The 12489-nt window shown below is 39.4% G+C and overlaps 1 protein-coding gene across 1 annotated transcript in view; it reads right to left on the bottom strand.

Moving 5' to 3' along the window:
• Positions 1 to 12489, bottom strand: part of LOC121301763 (formin-like protein 1) — a 57672-nt gene that overhangs the window by 11009 nt on the left and 34174 nt on the right. Inside the window, exons 10-16 of the mRNA XM_041231361.1 lie at positions 9986 to 10060; positions 8268 to 8378; positions 7420 to 7569; positions 6930 to 7031; positions 4117 to 4330; positions 2923 to 3066; positions 2628 to 2741 (exon numbers count right to left, since the gene is read on the bottom strand). Coding sequence (XP_041087295.1) covers positions 2628 to 2741; positions 2923 to 3066; positions 4117 to 4330; positions 6930 to 7031; positions 7420 to 7569; positions 8268 to 8378; positions 9986 to 10060 — 910 coding nt within the window. The remainder of the gene's footprint in view (positions 1 to 2627; positions 2742 to 2922; positions 3067 to 4116; positions 4331 to 6929; positions 7032 to 7419; positions 7570 to 8267; positions 8379 to 9985; positions 10061 to 12489) is intronic.

Raw genomic sequence — 12489 nt, 5'->3', positions numbered from 1 at the left:
TGTGCTTGAGAGTCAGATACATGCATTTAGGGTCACTAGCTCACAGTCGTTTTTGCTTCAAACTAATAAAAAGTCAATTTGTTTATCGGTCTTGCAGAAATGTTAGAAAGAAGATAACAGTGAATTGTTACACTAATTTAGTGGCATGGCCACCAGGCGTTCGTTGAAATATAAAGAATAAAAAGGCACACTTTGTGCTAAATAGATTTAGTGATGTTAAAAAGACATTTCCAAAACATTGCTTTACATTTACACATAGTACTTTCGTTTTCTACTGCCGTGGTCATTAATCAACTCGGCCATTGTTTTCAAATTCATTTTACTTCCTAGTATCTGTTGTTGTTTATGTTTCTTGGACGGCATTGATTATATTGCAAACAATGGCGGCTAAAAATGTCGTTTAAATCATTGAAAGATGGAGACTTTGACATAATCTCTGACTGGGTGTGTGAGTCTCCTAATTGTATTTGTTCTTTGACGAGAGTAACTGGTCCTCAGTTAATATTTAAACACTGCCAATCAGAAAGTAACACGCACTCTAGACAATGGAAAATAATTAGAAATATACGAAACAACCATGGTTATGTTTAAAGGACTCCTAGCTATACAAGGGGAGATCACACCAGAAAGGGAGGATACTTGCACAAAAGGTGGGAACAAAATCTAGGGTTAGTGATTTTCCGGGATCACGGAATTAGGCATTGGGAAGGGAATTAGGCATTTTTAGAATGGGATTTGCAATGTTGTCCTTTTCTCCTCACAGCTCCAGTTTTCTGCATTGTTTTTTGGTTTTTTTGCACTATCCCCAGCCAAGTTGACTTCATGCATCACGTGACTCCACTTGTCTGTTGAAACTGTCTGTTAATTGTGTATTTCATTATTGTTTAGTTGATTTCTTTCCACTCTATCTGCATTTAATACAGCTATAATTAACAATGTTAAAGCATGACCATTTTATAATTAAATTACATTATTATCTGACGATGAATAAATGAGCTCAAAGCTATTTTTCTAGCAATACAGTCCTTAAAGAAAATTGATCGCTTTACTGTGTATAGGATGTAGTCACTACACTACACATCATTTGTTTCATAAAGACATTCTGTCTGGAGACATACCTCTTACTACATTTTGCATATAGCAAGGTAAAATTAGCATGATTCATAATGCGTTTACATTAAAAGGGGCTCTATGTAAATTACAATCGGGTACACAGCAGTGAACCTGTGTAGAGCAACAAATCAGTCAACACACCTTTTTATCAAAGTGTTTCATATTTTATCCTCATTATTGTGTGTCAGTAAAATGCTAAACTTCATCTGAGGAGTATTGTAAAAGGGATTGCTCTCCCATGACATTGCTGTTTCATATTTTATTGTTATTGTAAATGCCAGCAATAAGCTAAACAGGTCTTTTCAAAATACCTTTATTTGTACACTGAACTACAGTATTAGTGGAAGACTGTGAATATGATTCTCACAAGAGCGCTGGACATTTGTTTTCTGCACTATTGTAATATAATTAAGATTCCTTTTTTATTTTAATGCCAGCAATGAGCCAAGTGATGCTTATAAACATTATAACAGGTTTTAAGTGTCTTTGGTGCTTTACTTACTATTACAGCAGCAAGAGTCATTGGAAATCTTGGCTTTAATTAAAAAAAAAAGAACGAATATTGTGGTCAATTTAACCCCCTCCTTTTATATCTTTAACCCTTCAGGCACAACACCAAGGACATTCAGGTGATCCAATGATTGTAAAACAATTAAGACTTGCAGTTGAAACGTATGCAATAAAAATGGTTAAATTTGGGGTCACAATTCCATATACCAAAAAAATAGTTTTCATCAAAAGATATATTATTTTATAATGTTATATTATAAGAGAACACTGTTTCTCTTCAAATTGGGTACTAAAAGTTTTTGTGTCACTTGCAGCCAACATTTGCAGTTATTCAACTCATTATGAAAAGAGTAATGTATTCAATAATAAACATACAGCTTTATGAAGAAAAACAAAGATATTCAAGCACCATATGTTACGGACGCTTTAAAAATAGACCACTTAATTCAAAGTCCAGAGTGCTGGCTGCAATGGAATATAAAGGTATACTTGGGTATGTTGCAAATGTGTTTTTCTTCAGTCGGATTCTCTCACCTGCTATAAGGCACTGTTTCTCTGGAAAAGGAATGTGAATGCACTGTACCCTTTCCGCTTTCTCACCCAGGCTACCGTGGCAGTGCTCTGTGTGGTCTGGGTCTGCGCTGGTCTCAGTCTGAGCAGAGAGCCCAGGTTTGACTCCCAGGCACATTGCTGCTAAAGACCGGCTATCCCAGTAATATGAACCTCAACATTTCCGCAATAAGAACCAATACACACACTGGCTGGGTAGCCTTCAGACTCATATTTGACTAAAATAATGTTCAGGCAAGTGTATACAGATTGCAGACAGAGAGGTATGACCGACCTAGTATAGATAATAACAAACAGATTAGTTAAACTTGAGCAACAAACCATTGTAACTGCCATTCCCAAGTCAAAATTAAAATGAGAATCCACTTATATAGAACATTTGTTGCCTGAAGAAGTGTGTCTAACATAATATATAACTGAGATATAATATTTACCTGAAACAGATTGTGATTCTGTGCTGCCACTCAAAAATCCAAGAGGAGGGGGAGGGGGAGGGGACCCCCATTGGCTCCACCTGGGTAGTGGGGGAGGGGGAGGGGTCAGAAGTGCTGGCTCCACCCATCTTCACGGGCGATTGGTGGGCTCCTCCCCGGGGAGGGGGGAGGTGTGGGGGTGGGGCCCTCCCACCCCCCCCCCGGGTCCCACCACAAACGACCCTTCCCACGAGGAGACTCGGTCCGTCCCCACTCCTCCCCCTCCTCCACCCTCCCCATGACTACACCTACTCACCCTCGATGGACCCCTCCCACACACCTCTCAGGCAGTCTCCAGGCAGTGGTGGTGGGGGAGGGGGAGGAGGAGGAGCTGGGGTCAGTGCCAGTGGGCTGCTGGATTCCTCTGATACAGCCTGTGATGCTGTCACGGGTGGTGGACCTGTGCAGAAACAATTTGTTCTTTTAAAAATTGATCATTTAAATGGATCCTTTATATAATCTTCCTAGTATTTATTGTATCACCCATATAATATTCTATTTTACATGTTCTGTATGATTCTCTATTGTTTTCTACTTCATTATTTGTCATGCTTACTAACCATTCCATCAAAAATGCTTCTGAAAAAGACTAGCAGTTTAGCATTGTGCCGTGAACCCAAGTCCATTAAACCCTGCCCCCACTTTTCTTGAGATTTTTTTTTTTTTAATGGATTACTTGATTAAAGACTGCTGAGACTTTTGTAACTCAAAAGCAATACTTTTGTTATTACACTAAAGACCTGAAATCTCACAATATAAATACTCTGTCCCTTTCAGAAGCTGCAGACTATCAGACAGGAAACAAAGCTACGCTACTTTCATATTGTTATTTTCCCCCTAAAATTGGGGTTTACTTCACCAGCTTTGGCAGCCACTCTAGCACAAAAAACAAAAAGGGTATCAAAAGGAACACATATCCCAATCAGTCTTTCTCATTGGTAGCATATAGAAAACATTTTGGATATCACTGCATGTGTGGGATGTGCAGCATATTAAAATATTTGGCTTAGTTTTGAAAAGGAGATGGTGAATATTTGCATTGTTTCCTGACCCTTATAAAAGTTTTCCTCTCTAAATTTGCACTGTGATTTGCAGTTTGCTTTTCCCATGGTTATACTATGCATTGCCTTAGTTTACCATGGCTTGACATGTTTTTTTTTTTCTTTTTTTCATATGCTTTACTGTACCCCTCTGGGCTTAACAATGATTTATCTGTGCTCTATTAAACTTTGCTTTTATAAGGGTAACCTGGGTTTCATTGGGGTTAAATGGACAATAAATTAGCAGAAAATCTTCAGGGCACAGACACAAAAACCTTGCAGAAATTCCAAACCTTCCAGAACCAAATCATTATAAATTTATAGACTATTTCTATCTTTCTTTGTGTGCATGTGCAGCTAATCTGCAGTTCTGTCACTGGCTATCAGTGAGATGTAATAGTGATAGTAACCTGTGTGTGCTGCAGGGGGCGCCTGGATGACGGTGATGGGGATGACCTCGATGGCCAGCTCTCCCTTCGTGTTCCTGTTCATGCGGAGGAGGCCCTGGTCCTGCAACTCTGCCAGTTTCTGCTCCAGCTCTGAGGAGTCCTGCTTCACCTGCTTCCTGTCCACCACCTGCTGCTTCAGCACGCTCACCTGCACCATCGACTCCCGCAAACTCTCCTGGGTTCAACAGGGAAGAACAGCTCTCCAGTTAAAGAGAGAGGCTGAGAACAGCTCCCAGTTAAAGAAAGAGGCTGAGAACAGTTCTCCAATTAAAGAGAGAGGCTGAGAACAGCTCCCAGTTAAAGAAAGAGGCTGAGAACAGCTCCCAGTTAAAGAGAGAGGCTGAGAATAGCTCTCCAGTTAGGCTAAGGACCACATTTTATATACCCAGTGTCTCACTGGGACAAAGAGCCTGATTAACAAAGTGTCCAGGTCAAAACAATTTAATTTCTTATACCGTCTAACCTTAAAAAAAAAAAAAAAAAAAAAAAAAAAAGTTCGGTTTTGTCACCCTTTTTGTGGATCGGTATTATGTTTGGTTGTACAAACCCTGTCTCAAGAGGCTGTTGCATTATCTTATTTGTAAATCAATTCTTTAATTTCTTTGAGTACTATTGGGAGGATCTCATCCGGCCCAGGGGTTTTGTTTATTTTAAGAGCTCCTAGTCCCTTTAACACTTCTGATTCTGTTATGCTAAAGTTATTTAAAACTGGATAGGAAAAGGTCGACATGTGAGGCATGTTGTCCGTATCATCCTTTGTAAAAACTTGTGAAAAGTAATCATTTATATTTGCTATTTTTCTCTTCATCTACGATGTTGCTATTTGTATCTCTTAGACATTTTACTTCCTCTTAGAATGTTCTTTTGCTGTTAATATTGGAAAAACTTTTTGGAATTGGTTTTAGCCTCCTTGGCAATGTTCATTTCTATCTCTCGCTTGGCCTTTCTAACTTCCTTTTTGACTTGTGGTTGCAGTTTCACGTACTTTTTCCATGCACTTTGTTCTTGGTCCCTTTTAAACGCTCTGTAAAGTGCCTTTTTTTCTCAGAATATATATTTTTCATTGTTCTATTAAACAATTTTGGCCATTTTGTTTTAGATTTTGATTTGTTTACTTTTGGTATGTAATTGTTTTGCGCCTCTAGTACTACATTTTTGAAAAATAGCCATCCTTTCTCTGTGGATGTTTTCTCTATTTTACTCCAATCTACTTATGTTAGTCCCTGTTTCATTCCTTCATAGTTTGCCTTTTTAAAATTGTAAACTTTAGCTTTACTTATGGGGTTTTAAAAAGCACTTCAAATGAGACCATGTTGTGATCTGAGTTTGTCAATGGTTCGTAAACTCTGTTTTAGTTATTCTGTCTTTGAAGACTAAATCTAAATCAAGGCATGCCCCCATCTAGTTGGTGCCTTGACAAATTGCGTTAGGAAGCTGTCATTTGTCATTTCTACCATTTTAATTTCGGTTGTCGTGCTCCCTGCTGGGTTTTCCTATTTTATAAGGGGGAAGTTGAAATCCCCCATTAGTATGGCTTCTCCTTTGCTACACGCATTTCTATTGTCATTGTATAACAGATTATTTTGGTCAGTATCTGAATTTGGAGGTCTGTAGCATGCCCCTATTATTATGCCCTTTGAATGTTTGTTTTGTCCGTTATTCTGACACACACTGTTCTGCATTGCTTTTTTTCTTCCAGATTTACCACCTGGGCTTCAAGACTATTAATTATTAAATATAGCACTACCCCTCTACCTCTTCTGTCCTGCCTGTCTTTCCTATACAGTGTATACCCACTAATATTATATTCGTCTCCATCACTCTCCGGTAACAAAAGTTTCTGTAACACCTATCCCATCATAGTTACTTGTTAGTGCAGTAGCTTCAAGTTCTAACATTTAATTTTTGTGACTTATAGCATTTAGATAAATACATTTAATGGCCACCTTACAATGCTATCTTAAGTGCAGGAGATGATTTAGCAATGCTTACTTTGAGACCCAGAAACTAGACTGTGTCCAGCATTTTTAATTTGATCCAATGCTTCTTGGACACTTTGAGTAATTAGAATCATCCAAACAGGGTGTATAATCAGCCTCAGCAACAAAGAAGAGTCATCACTGTATGATTGTTATGAAAACTGTGGTTGAGTATGAAGTCTGAATCTTGAACAAATAAACTTTGTCAAATGTTTGAAACAATTCCCTAAATAACTTGCATTTTAAAGCAAGATAAAATAACTTAAGATTGAGTTCTGAAAGAAACAACCCTAGGTATACAGCCTTGAAGTGTTCTGTCCTCTAATAAAAGCCAGCCGACAAGCCATTTCCATTTAGAAACACAAGACGGATAAGGAAATGGCCTCTGACAAGATGTGAGTAGTCCTGTATTTGTAAGTTTGTATAAAGCGTGATAGCTTCCTGTTTCTGCAATCCCAGAGTTTTCAGTATTAGATCAAGTTGGCGGTGCCCCCTGTAACTGTACACAGTGAACATATGTGACAGGCCAGGCCCATCTCTTTTCTTTAACCACTGGACCACACAGCCACCTATATGTTACAGGAAACTGGACAGGGCTGTGTATACCTGCTTGAACCTCCATGAAAGTGTGTATTACTGTAAATAAACACTGGATAGCCCTATTCGCCAACCCAAAGCACTTTGTTCCAGGCACCGCTTGCCCGACCTCAGCTTTGTACATACAGTAAGTATTGTGCGTATTGTTGCTGTAGGCAGGTTTGACTGTTTGCCTGGTGACTGTGTTTCTCTCCTCACCCTCAGCACCTCCACCTCCTTCGTGGCCTGGATCAGCTGCTTCTCCATCTCTGCCATCTTCTCCACTGACAGTCTCTCACTGTCCTGCAACTTGTCTGACAGCTGGGAGGGAGGGAAACCAACACGTCAGGAAGCAACTTTTCCAATTAAATAACGGGGCTTGATAGGTCTGGCCCAGTTATTGCAGTCGGTTATTATAAGTCAGTAGGTGTTCGTTTTCAGTAGGCACAGATTATCATCACTTGCGTACACTGTATCCCATAAATGATTAGATTATAATATAAACACAATTTTTGTTGTGTACATATTAAGTATAGTGTAACTGTGCATAATAACATTGTAATTATGTGGAAGTACACATGTATTTACTCAGTAACTACTATCTAAGTACACAATACTTAGAGACACTCAGTGCTTGCTATGTGTGGTTCAGGTCATTCACACACCGTGCAGTCTGAAGCTGCAGGTGGTGCCGTTGTGTTTCTAGTACCTGCGTATTGAAGTCCTGCAGCTCCTCCATGTGCTCCAGCAGGGCATTCTTGGTCTCTGCGTCCTCCAGCAGTGCCCCAACATCAAACACATTGTCCAGGTACGCCTGGATCTGCACCAGTAGCTTGTCACTCTCTGTGTGCTTCAGCTTCTGTTGAGAGACCAGCACCAGGATCATCAGCAGCATGTTGCTCCTCACATGTCATTTATTATACTGTAACCACATTGCCCTCGCCCTCCCCCCAGTGTGCACACCATTGGCTTTGCAATTGGTTTAGGGGATAGTGGCAGAACGTACGCCACCTACAGGCAACCACATCACTGCATTCTCGAGACAGGACACAAAGATGGCAGTGTCGATAAATGTGACACATTTTTTCAAATTAAAAAGAAAACTCAAATCATGTCAGCTTGAAGCTTTGTTTCCTTGCTGATACAAGCTGAGAATGTCACAGTGACCTGCTTTCCCTGCCCCTGCTGGTTTGATAGGATAAACTGTCAACAGAGCATTTTGTTCTTTAGATTCTTCTAGGTGAGTAATAGGAACTAGTCTCACACCAGAAAACTCGCAGGGCTAGATTCTCACCCTTACAAAAGGTAAAAAGGTAGTTTAACCCTTTTATTTCAACACAGTTCCCCATGGTAGTAAGAATTACATGTTTGTATGTTTTTTTAATATGCCTGTTGACACAGTTGGGTTAATCTGTAAGAGGTCATCTCAGGAAGCAGAAAATACTGAAGCATGGGGCACAGCTGATGGGGCAAAATCATTCATCACTAAATGTGAAAAAAGCCCAACAGATTGTGATCTGTTTTCAAACAAACAGAACCCATATGAATTGAGCTCACCTCCAGGTACTCATCCAGCCCGTGCTGACTGAACTGATACTGCAGATGCACCCGGAAGTTCATGTTTTCCACAGAATGGACCACGATGTTGATGAACTGCATGCAGGCGACCTGGGGAGGAGACAGCAGGCTAGGAGACTGAATCAACGTGGTACAGCCGAGCGGGGCTGTCCAATCATAGTCCTGGAGAGCCATTCCACTCCAGGTTTAACAGGTAAAATGAGATACATTACTACAGTAGGATGTGGATATATTGGTTATACAATTCAGAACAGGGTTGGAACAAGGAGCAGGACTGGAAGGGACAAGTTTGGCCACCCCTGCAGCATCAAACTCCTTCTCCAACTTTATTTTAGATCTGCTATAATTGAATCCTGAGGCTTGCAGTATGTTGTCTGTTTTTCATTTAGATTTGTAATATGCGATGGGTTTTTGTGACCAGGTTAGAGATGGCAGGTTTAAGCGCTAAAGCGCACTTTTATAAATGATGACAAAACAAACAAAACACAAACAAAATCCTAGCTCTTTTCATGAGCACTAACTATACTTAAAAAAAGGTTCCTAACTATAACCGGGCAGATAAGTTGCTTACCAGTACCACAAAACACACTTCTTTAAGAAAAACACAATATACCTACTTTAACATCTAAACCTAAGCCTCAACCTAAGCCTAAACCTAAGCCTAAGCCTGAGCCTAAACCTGAGCCTTAGCACAGACAAAGAGACACCATTGCAGTGCCTTAAATATCTCACCTGATTAGCATCAGGTGAACTAAATCCCAGCTAACTGCTGGACAGATCGGCCGAGTGCAGCCTGCTGGGAAATGTAGTTTTTGTCCTGGACAGCCATCTTAGCTCCCAGAACTACACTTATTAGGCAGAGCTCTTGCTCTGCCACAGTTGTATTGGATTATTGTTTCGTAATGTGTGAAACTGTGCCACTCCCTTCTAGGGTCATTTTGGAAGTACTCTGAATAAAAAAAAGTTCCCTTTTTCATTTTTTTTTTCTTTTTTTACCATTGTCTGTTTAACATGAAAGGGAGTGAATGTTCTAACATATTGGGGAGGACAATCCAAGTTGACAAACACACCCTTAAAAAAGCTTACCGCTGTATTTTTTTCAGGTTAACATGCTTTTACCATGATTATACTATGCACTTACCCTGGTTTGCCATGTTTATTAACATGCTTTACCATACCTCTCTGTTCTTTACAATGCTTACCTATGCTTTCATTAGCTTTATTACACTTTGCTGTGCTTTTTCTACAGTAAACTTTAATAAGGGCATGCAAACAATTGAAACTGTGTACTTAAAGATAAAGTAGCAGGATTCCGAAAAATATAACGTCCCCACGTGTTGCCACAACTTTAAATAACGTACCTGTAATTTTTCTTTTCATTGTTAACATTCTGACAACTTTTTACACTTAAAACTTTAAAGTCTGTTTCAAAGCTCTTTTCAAAATGTCCGCTCTAGTGCACTGGGGTTTGAGATCTCTCCTCTAAATCACTGCAGGAAGAGCGATTAAAAAGAAAAAAAGACATAACAACATGTGCTGTGGCTTTTCTGTTACATTTCACATCATGGATCATTATTGTTTTGTTATCTGTTTGACAATAATCCTTACACTAGCATCAGTGCACTAGAGCAAGTAATTAGTTGTGAAGGACCTGCCATGGGTGCATAGTGATATCTGGCCAGTATGTGACCACTCACCATAAAGTCAATGTTGCTGTCCTCATTACGAAAGTACTCCATCAGCTTCTCGAATCGGTTCTTCTCGCCGCACACCTGTCGAGACACAGACAGAGATGGGCCAGTGCACTGCTGCATATAGGCAGACCGGGTCTTATACTGGCTAGAACTCCTGCCTGCAAGATTTAATTCCATAGCAACAGCTGCTTGTTTACTTAAACCAGTGCACTCACATGAGGGGACAAGTCATCACCACTTGGACAGTTTTAATGTTAAACAGTTTTTTTGTTTATATTGTTGTTGTGATTTCTGAGCTAAATACTGTGTATTCAGTATCAGCTTTCATTGATTCTTCGGGTGTGCTGACATCACAGTCAATCCACTCTGCTTGGGAAAACAAAAACTTTAGTATTACCCTGAGTTGCTATACCACAGTTCGCCACAAGGTGGCATATTGGCTGCTTTTAGATCTCCTAATATGTCTTCTCATGCTTTATCACTAGCAATATGAATCTTGTTTGAAAATGTATTTTAAGTGAAGTCCACTAACGTTGAACAACAATACTTTAATGATGCATCTTTTATTATTACGGTTTTTGTACACGCTGAATGTTTTGGATATAGAGGTCTAAAAATAGCAAAATGTTAGGGTCCTATGAAGTGATTCAAAGGACTGCAGGATTTAGATTTGCCACAGTTTAAATCAATTGAATTGACCCTATACTATAGTCTTAGCAAAAGAAGACAAACCATAAGCAGGTAATGTTGCAGCAGGTTGCCTTTTGATGTTTTCCTTTAAAATCCTGCTATTGTTAATGTTGTTAGTCAATCTTTGCTAAACCTTGCAGTATCTTCTAAATACACTAACATTACAGAATTAAAAAAGGAGGCTGCAGGGATGTAACAGAGTTTTATTGCACTTTCCTGTGCTCTGCCCTTGCGAAGAACACTTTCCACTCACTGCTCTTTGATTTCTCAATAAGCTTGAATCAGCAGCTGTTGAAGCAAGTGGTTTGTCCGAATGGCTTAGTGAGATTAAGACCATTGCACCAGCCAGGCCCACAGGCAGCGTTGAGTAATGAATGCATCAGCTTCTTCATAACTCCACGGGAACTGTGGAGGGGCAAACTCCCATTGATACCTATGCAGTCAGACCAGTACTAGAGTTTGATGCAGGACTGTGCTGTTGGGCTGTTTTTACTGGCTTTCCTCCCAGTCCCTCTGTTCTAACCACTAGACCATGCTATTTTTGTCTAAGTCCTTCAGCTCTAACCACTAGAGTACACTGCTTATCTCCCAATCCCTCAGCTCTAACCACGTGACCACACTGTTCATCTCCCAGTCTCTCAGCTCTAACCACTAAACCACACTGCTTACCTGCCAGTCCCTCAGCTCTAACCACTAAACCACACTGTTTATCTCCCAGTCCCTCAGCTCTAACCACTAGACTGCACTACCTGCCTCCCAGTCCCTCAGCTCTAACCACTAGATTACACTGTTTATCTCCCAGTCCCTCAGCTCTAAGAATTAGACTCTAACAAAAAAAAGCACAAAGGGTCATTCTATTGTATATCACCCTGTTGGTTTCAGATAAAACTGGCTACACCATATTGCAGGGCTGCATGATCACAAATCCTATATATATATATATATATATATATATATATATATATATATATATATATATATATATATATATATATATTAAGATTTCAATCACTAGTGTCGTTCCGAGAGCTCTCTTTGAAAGGTTACTATGAACTATACATCACTTCCAAGGTTACATCGTTAAAAACTGAATGAATTTTAAAACATTGCTTAGTTGTCCTTGAACTGCAAATTGTGAAGGATTGTGTCATTGAGTCATTACAGGATAATTTTTTTTTTCACTTTTCACTTTAAATCTTCTATACAGAGAAAACTTAAAATGGAGGTAAATAAAGTATCCATCTTCCTTTACTTCTCATTACAGTGCCCGTGGAAGCATGTACGGAATGCAACACTTTGTAAAGCTGGTCTTAAAAACAATTTGAAAACGACTCAGTATCATCAGCCAATCAGCTTCCAGCTCTATCAGTTCTATCAGACAGTAGATGCCCGCTGGAACATCACGGCATCAACTGTGAATCAAATCAATCCACACTTTTTCATTTTGATTTGCCATATTGAAAGTTAACATTTACTGGACTGCAAATACTAAACAGCGACAAAGTCAATTCAGTAATATTGCTCCATTCAGGTATCTGGGATTGAATAAGCAGTTATTTGTTTAATATAGTAATTTTTTTCCCTCTAATTATGTATGTGATCCTTTATGAAAATTTTGGGGTCTATTTTCCTTAAACATTTTTCAAAGGAAGGGTACCCAACTAATCATTACAAGTTCAAGGTAAATGTAGGGTTAAAGTGTTTCTTTAAAGAAAATAATGAGAAAATCATTTTCTAATAGTGACAGTGCTCTCCTGATGAAGGCTGTACCGCATGGATGTTGACCTTGTACATATAACTCCAGCCCCAGTCAACTA

This window comes from Polyodon spathula, chromosome 28 (genome assembly GCF_017654505.1).
Source record: "Polyodon spathula isolate WHYD16114869_AA chromosome 28, ASM1765450v1, whole genome shotgun sequence".
NCBI lineage: Eukaryota > Metazoa > Chordata > Actinopteri > Acipenseriformes > Polyodontidae > Polyodon > Polyodon spathula.
Note: the sequence above shows the minus strand (reverse complement) of the source record. Positions and strands in the feature narration are given on the sequence as shown.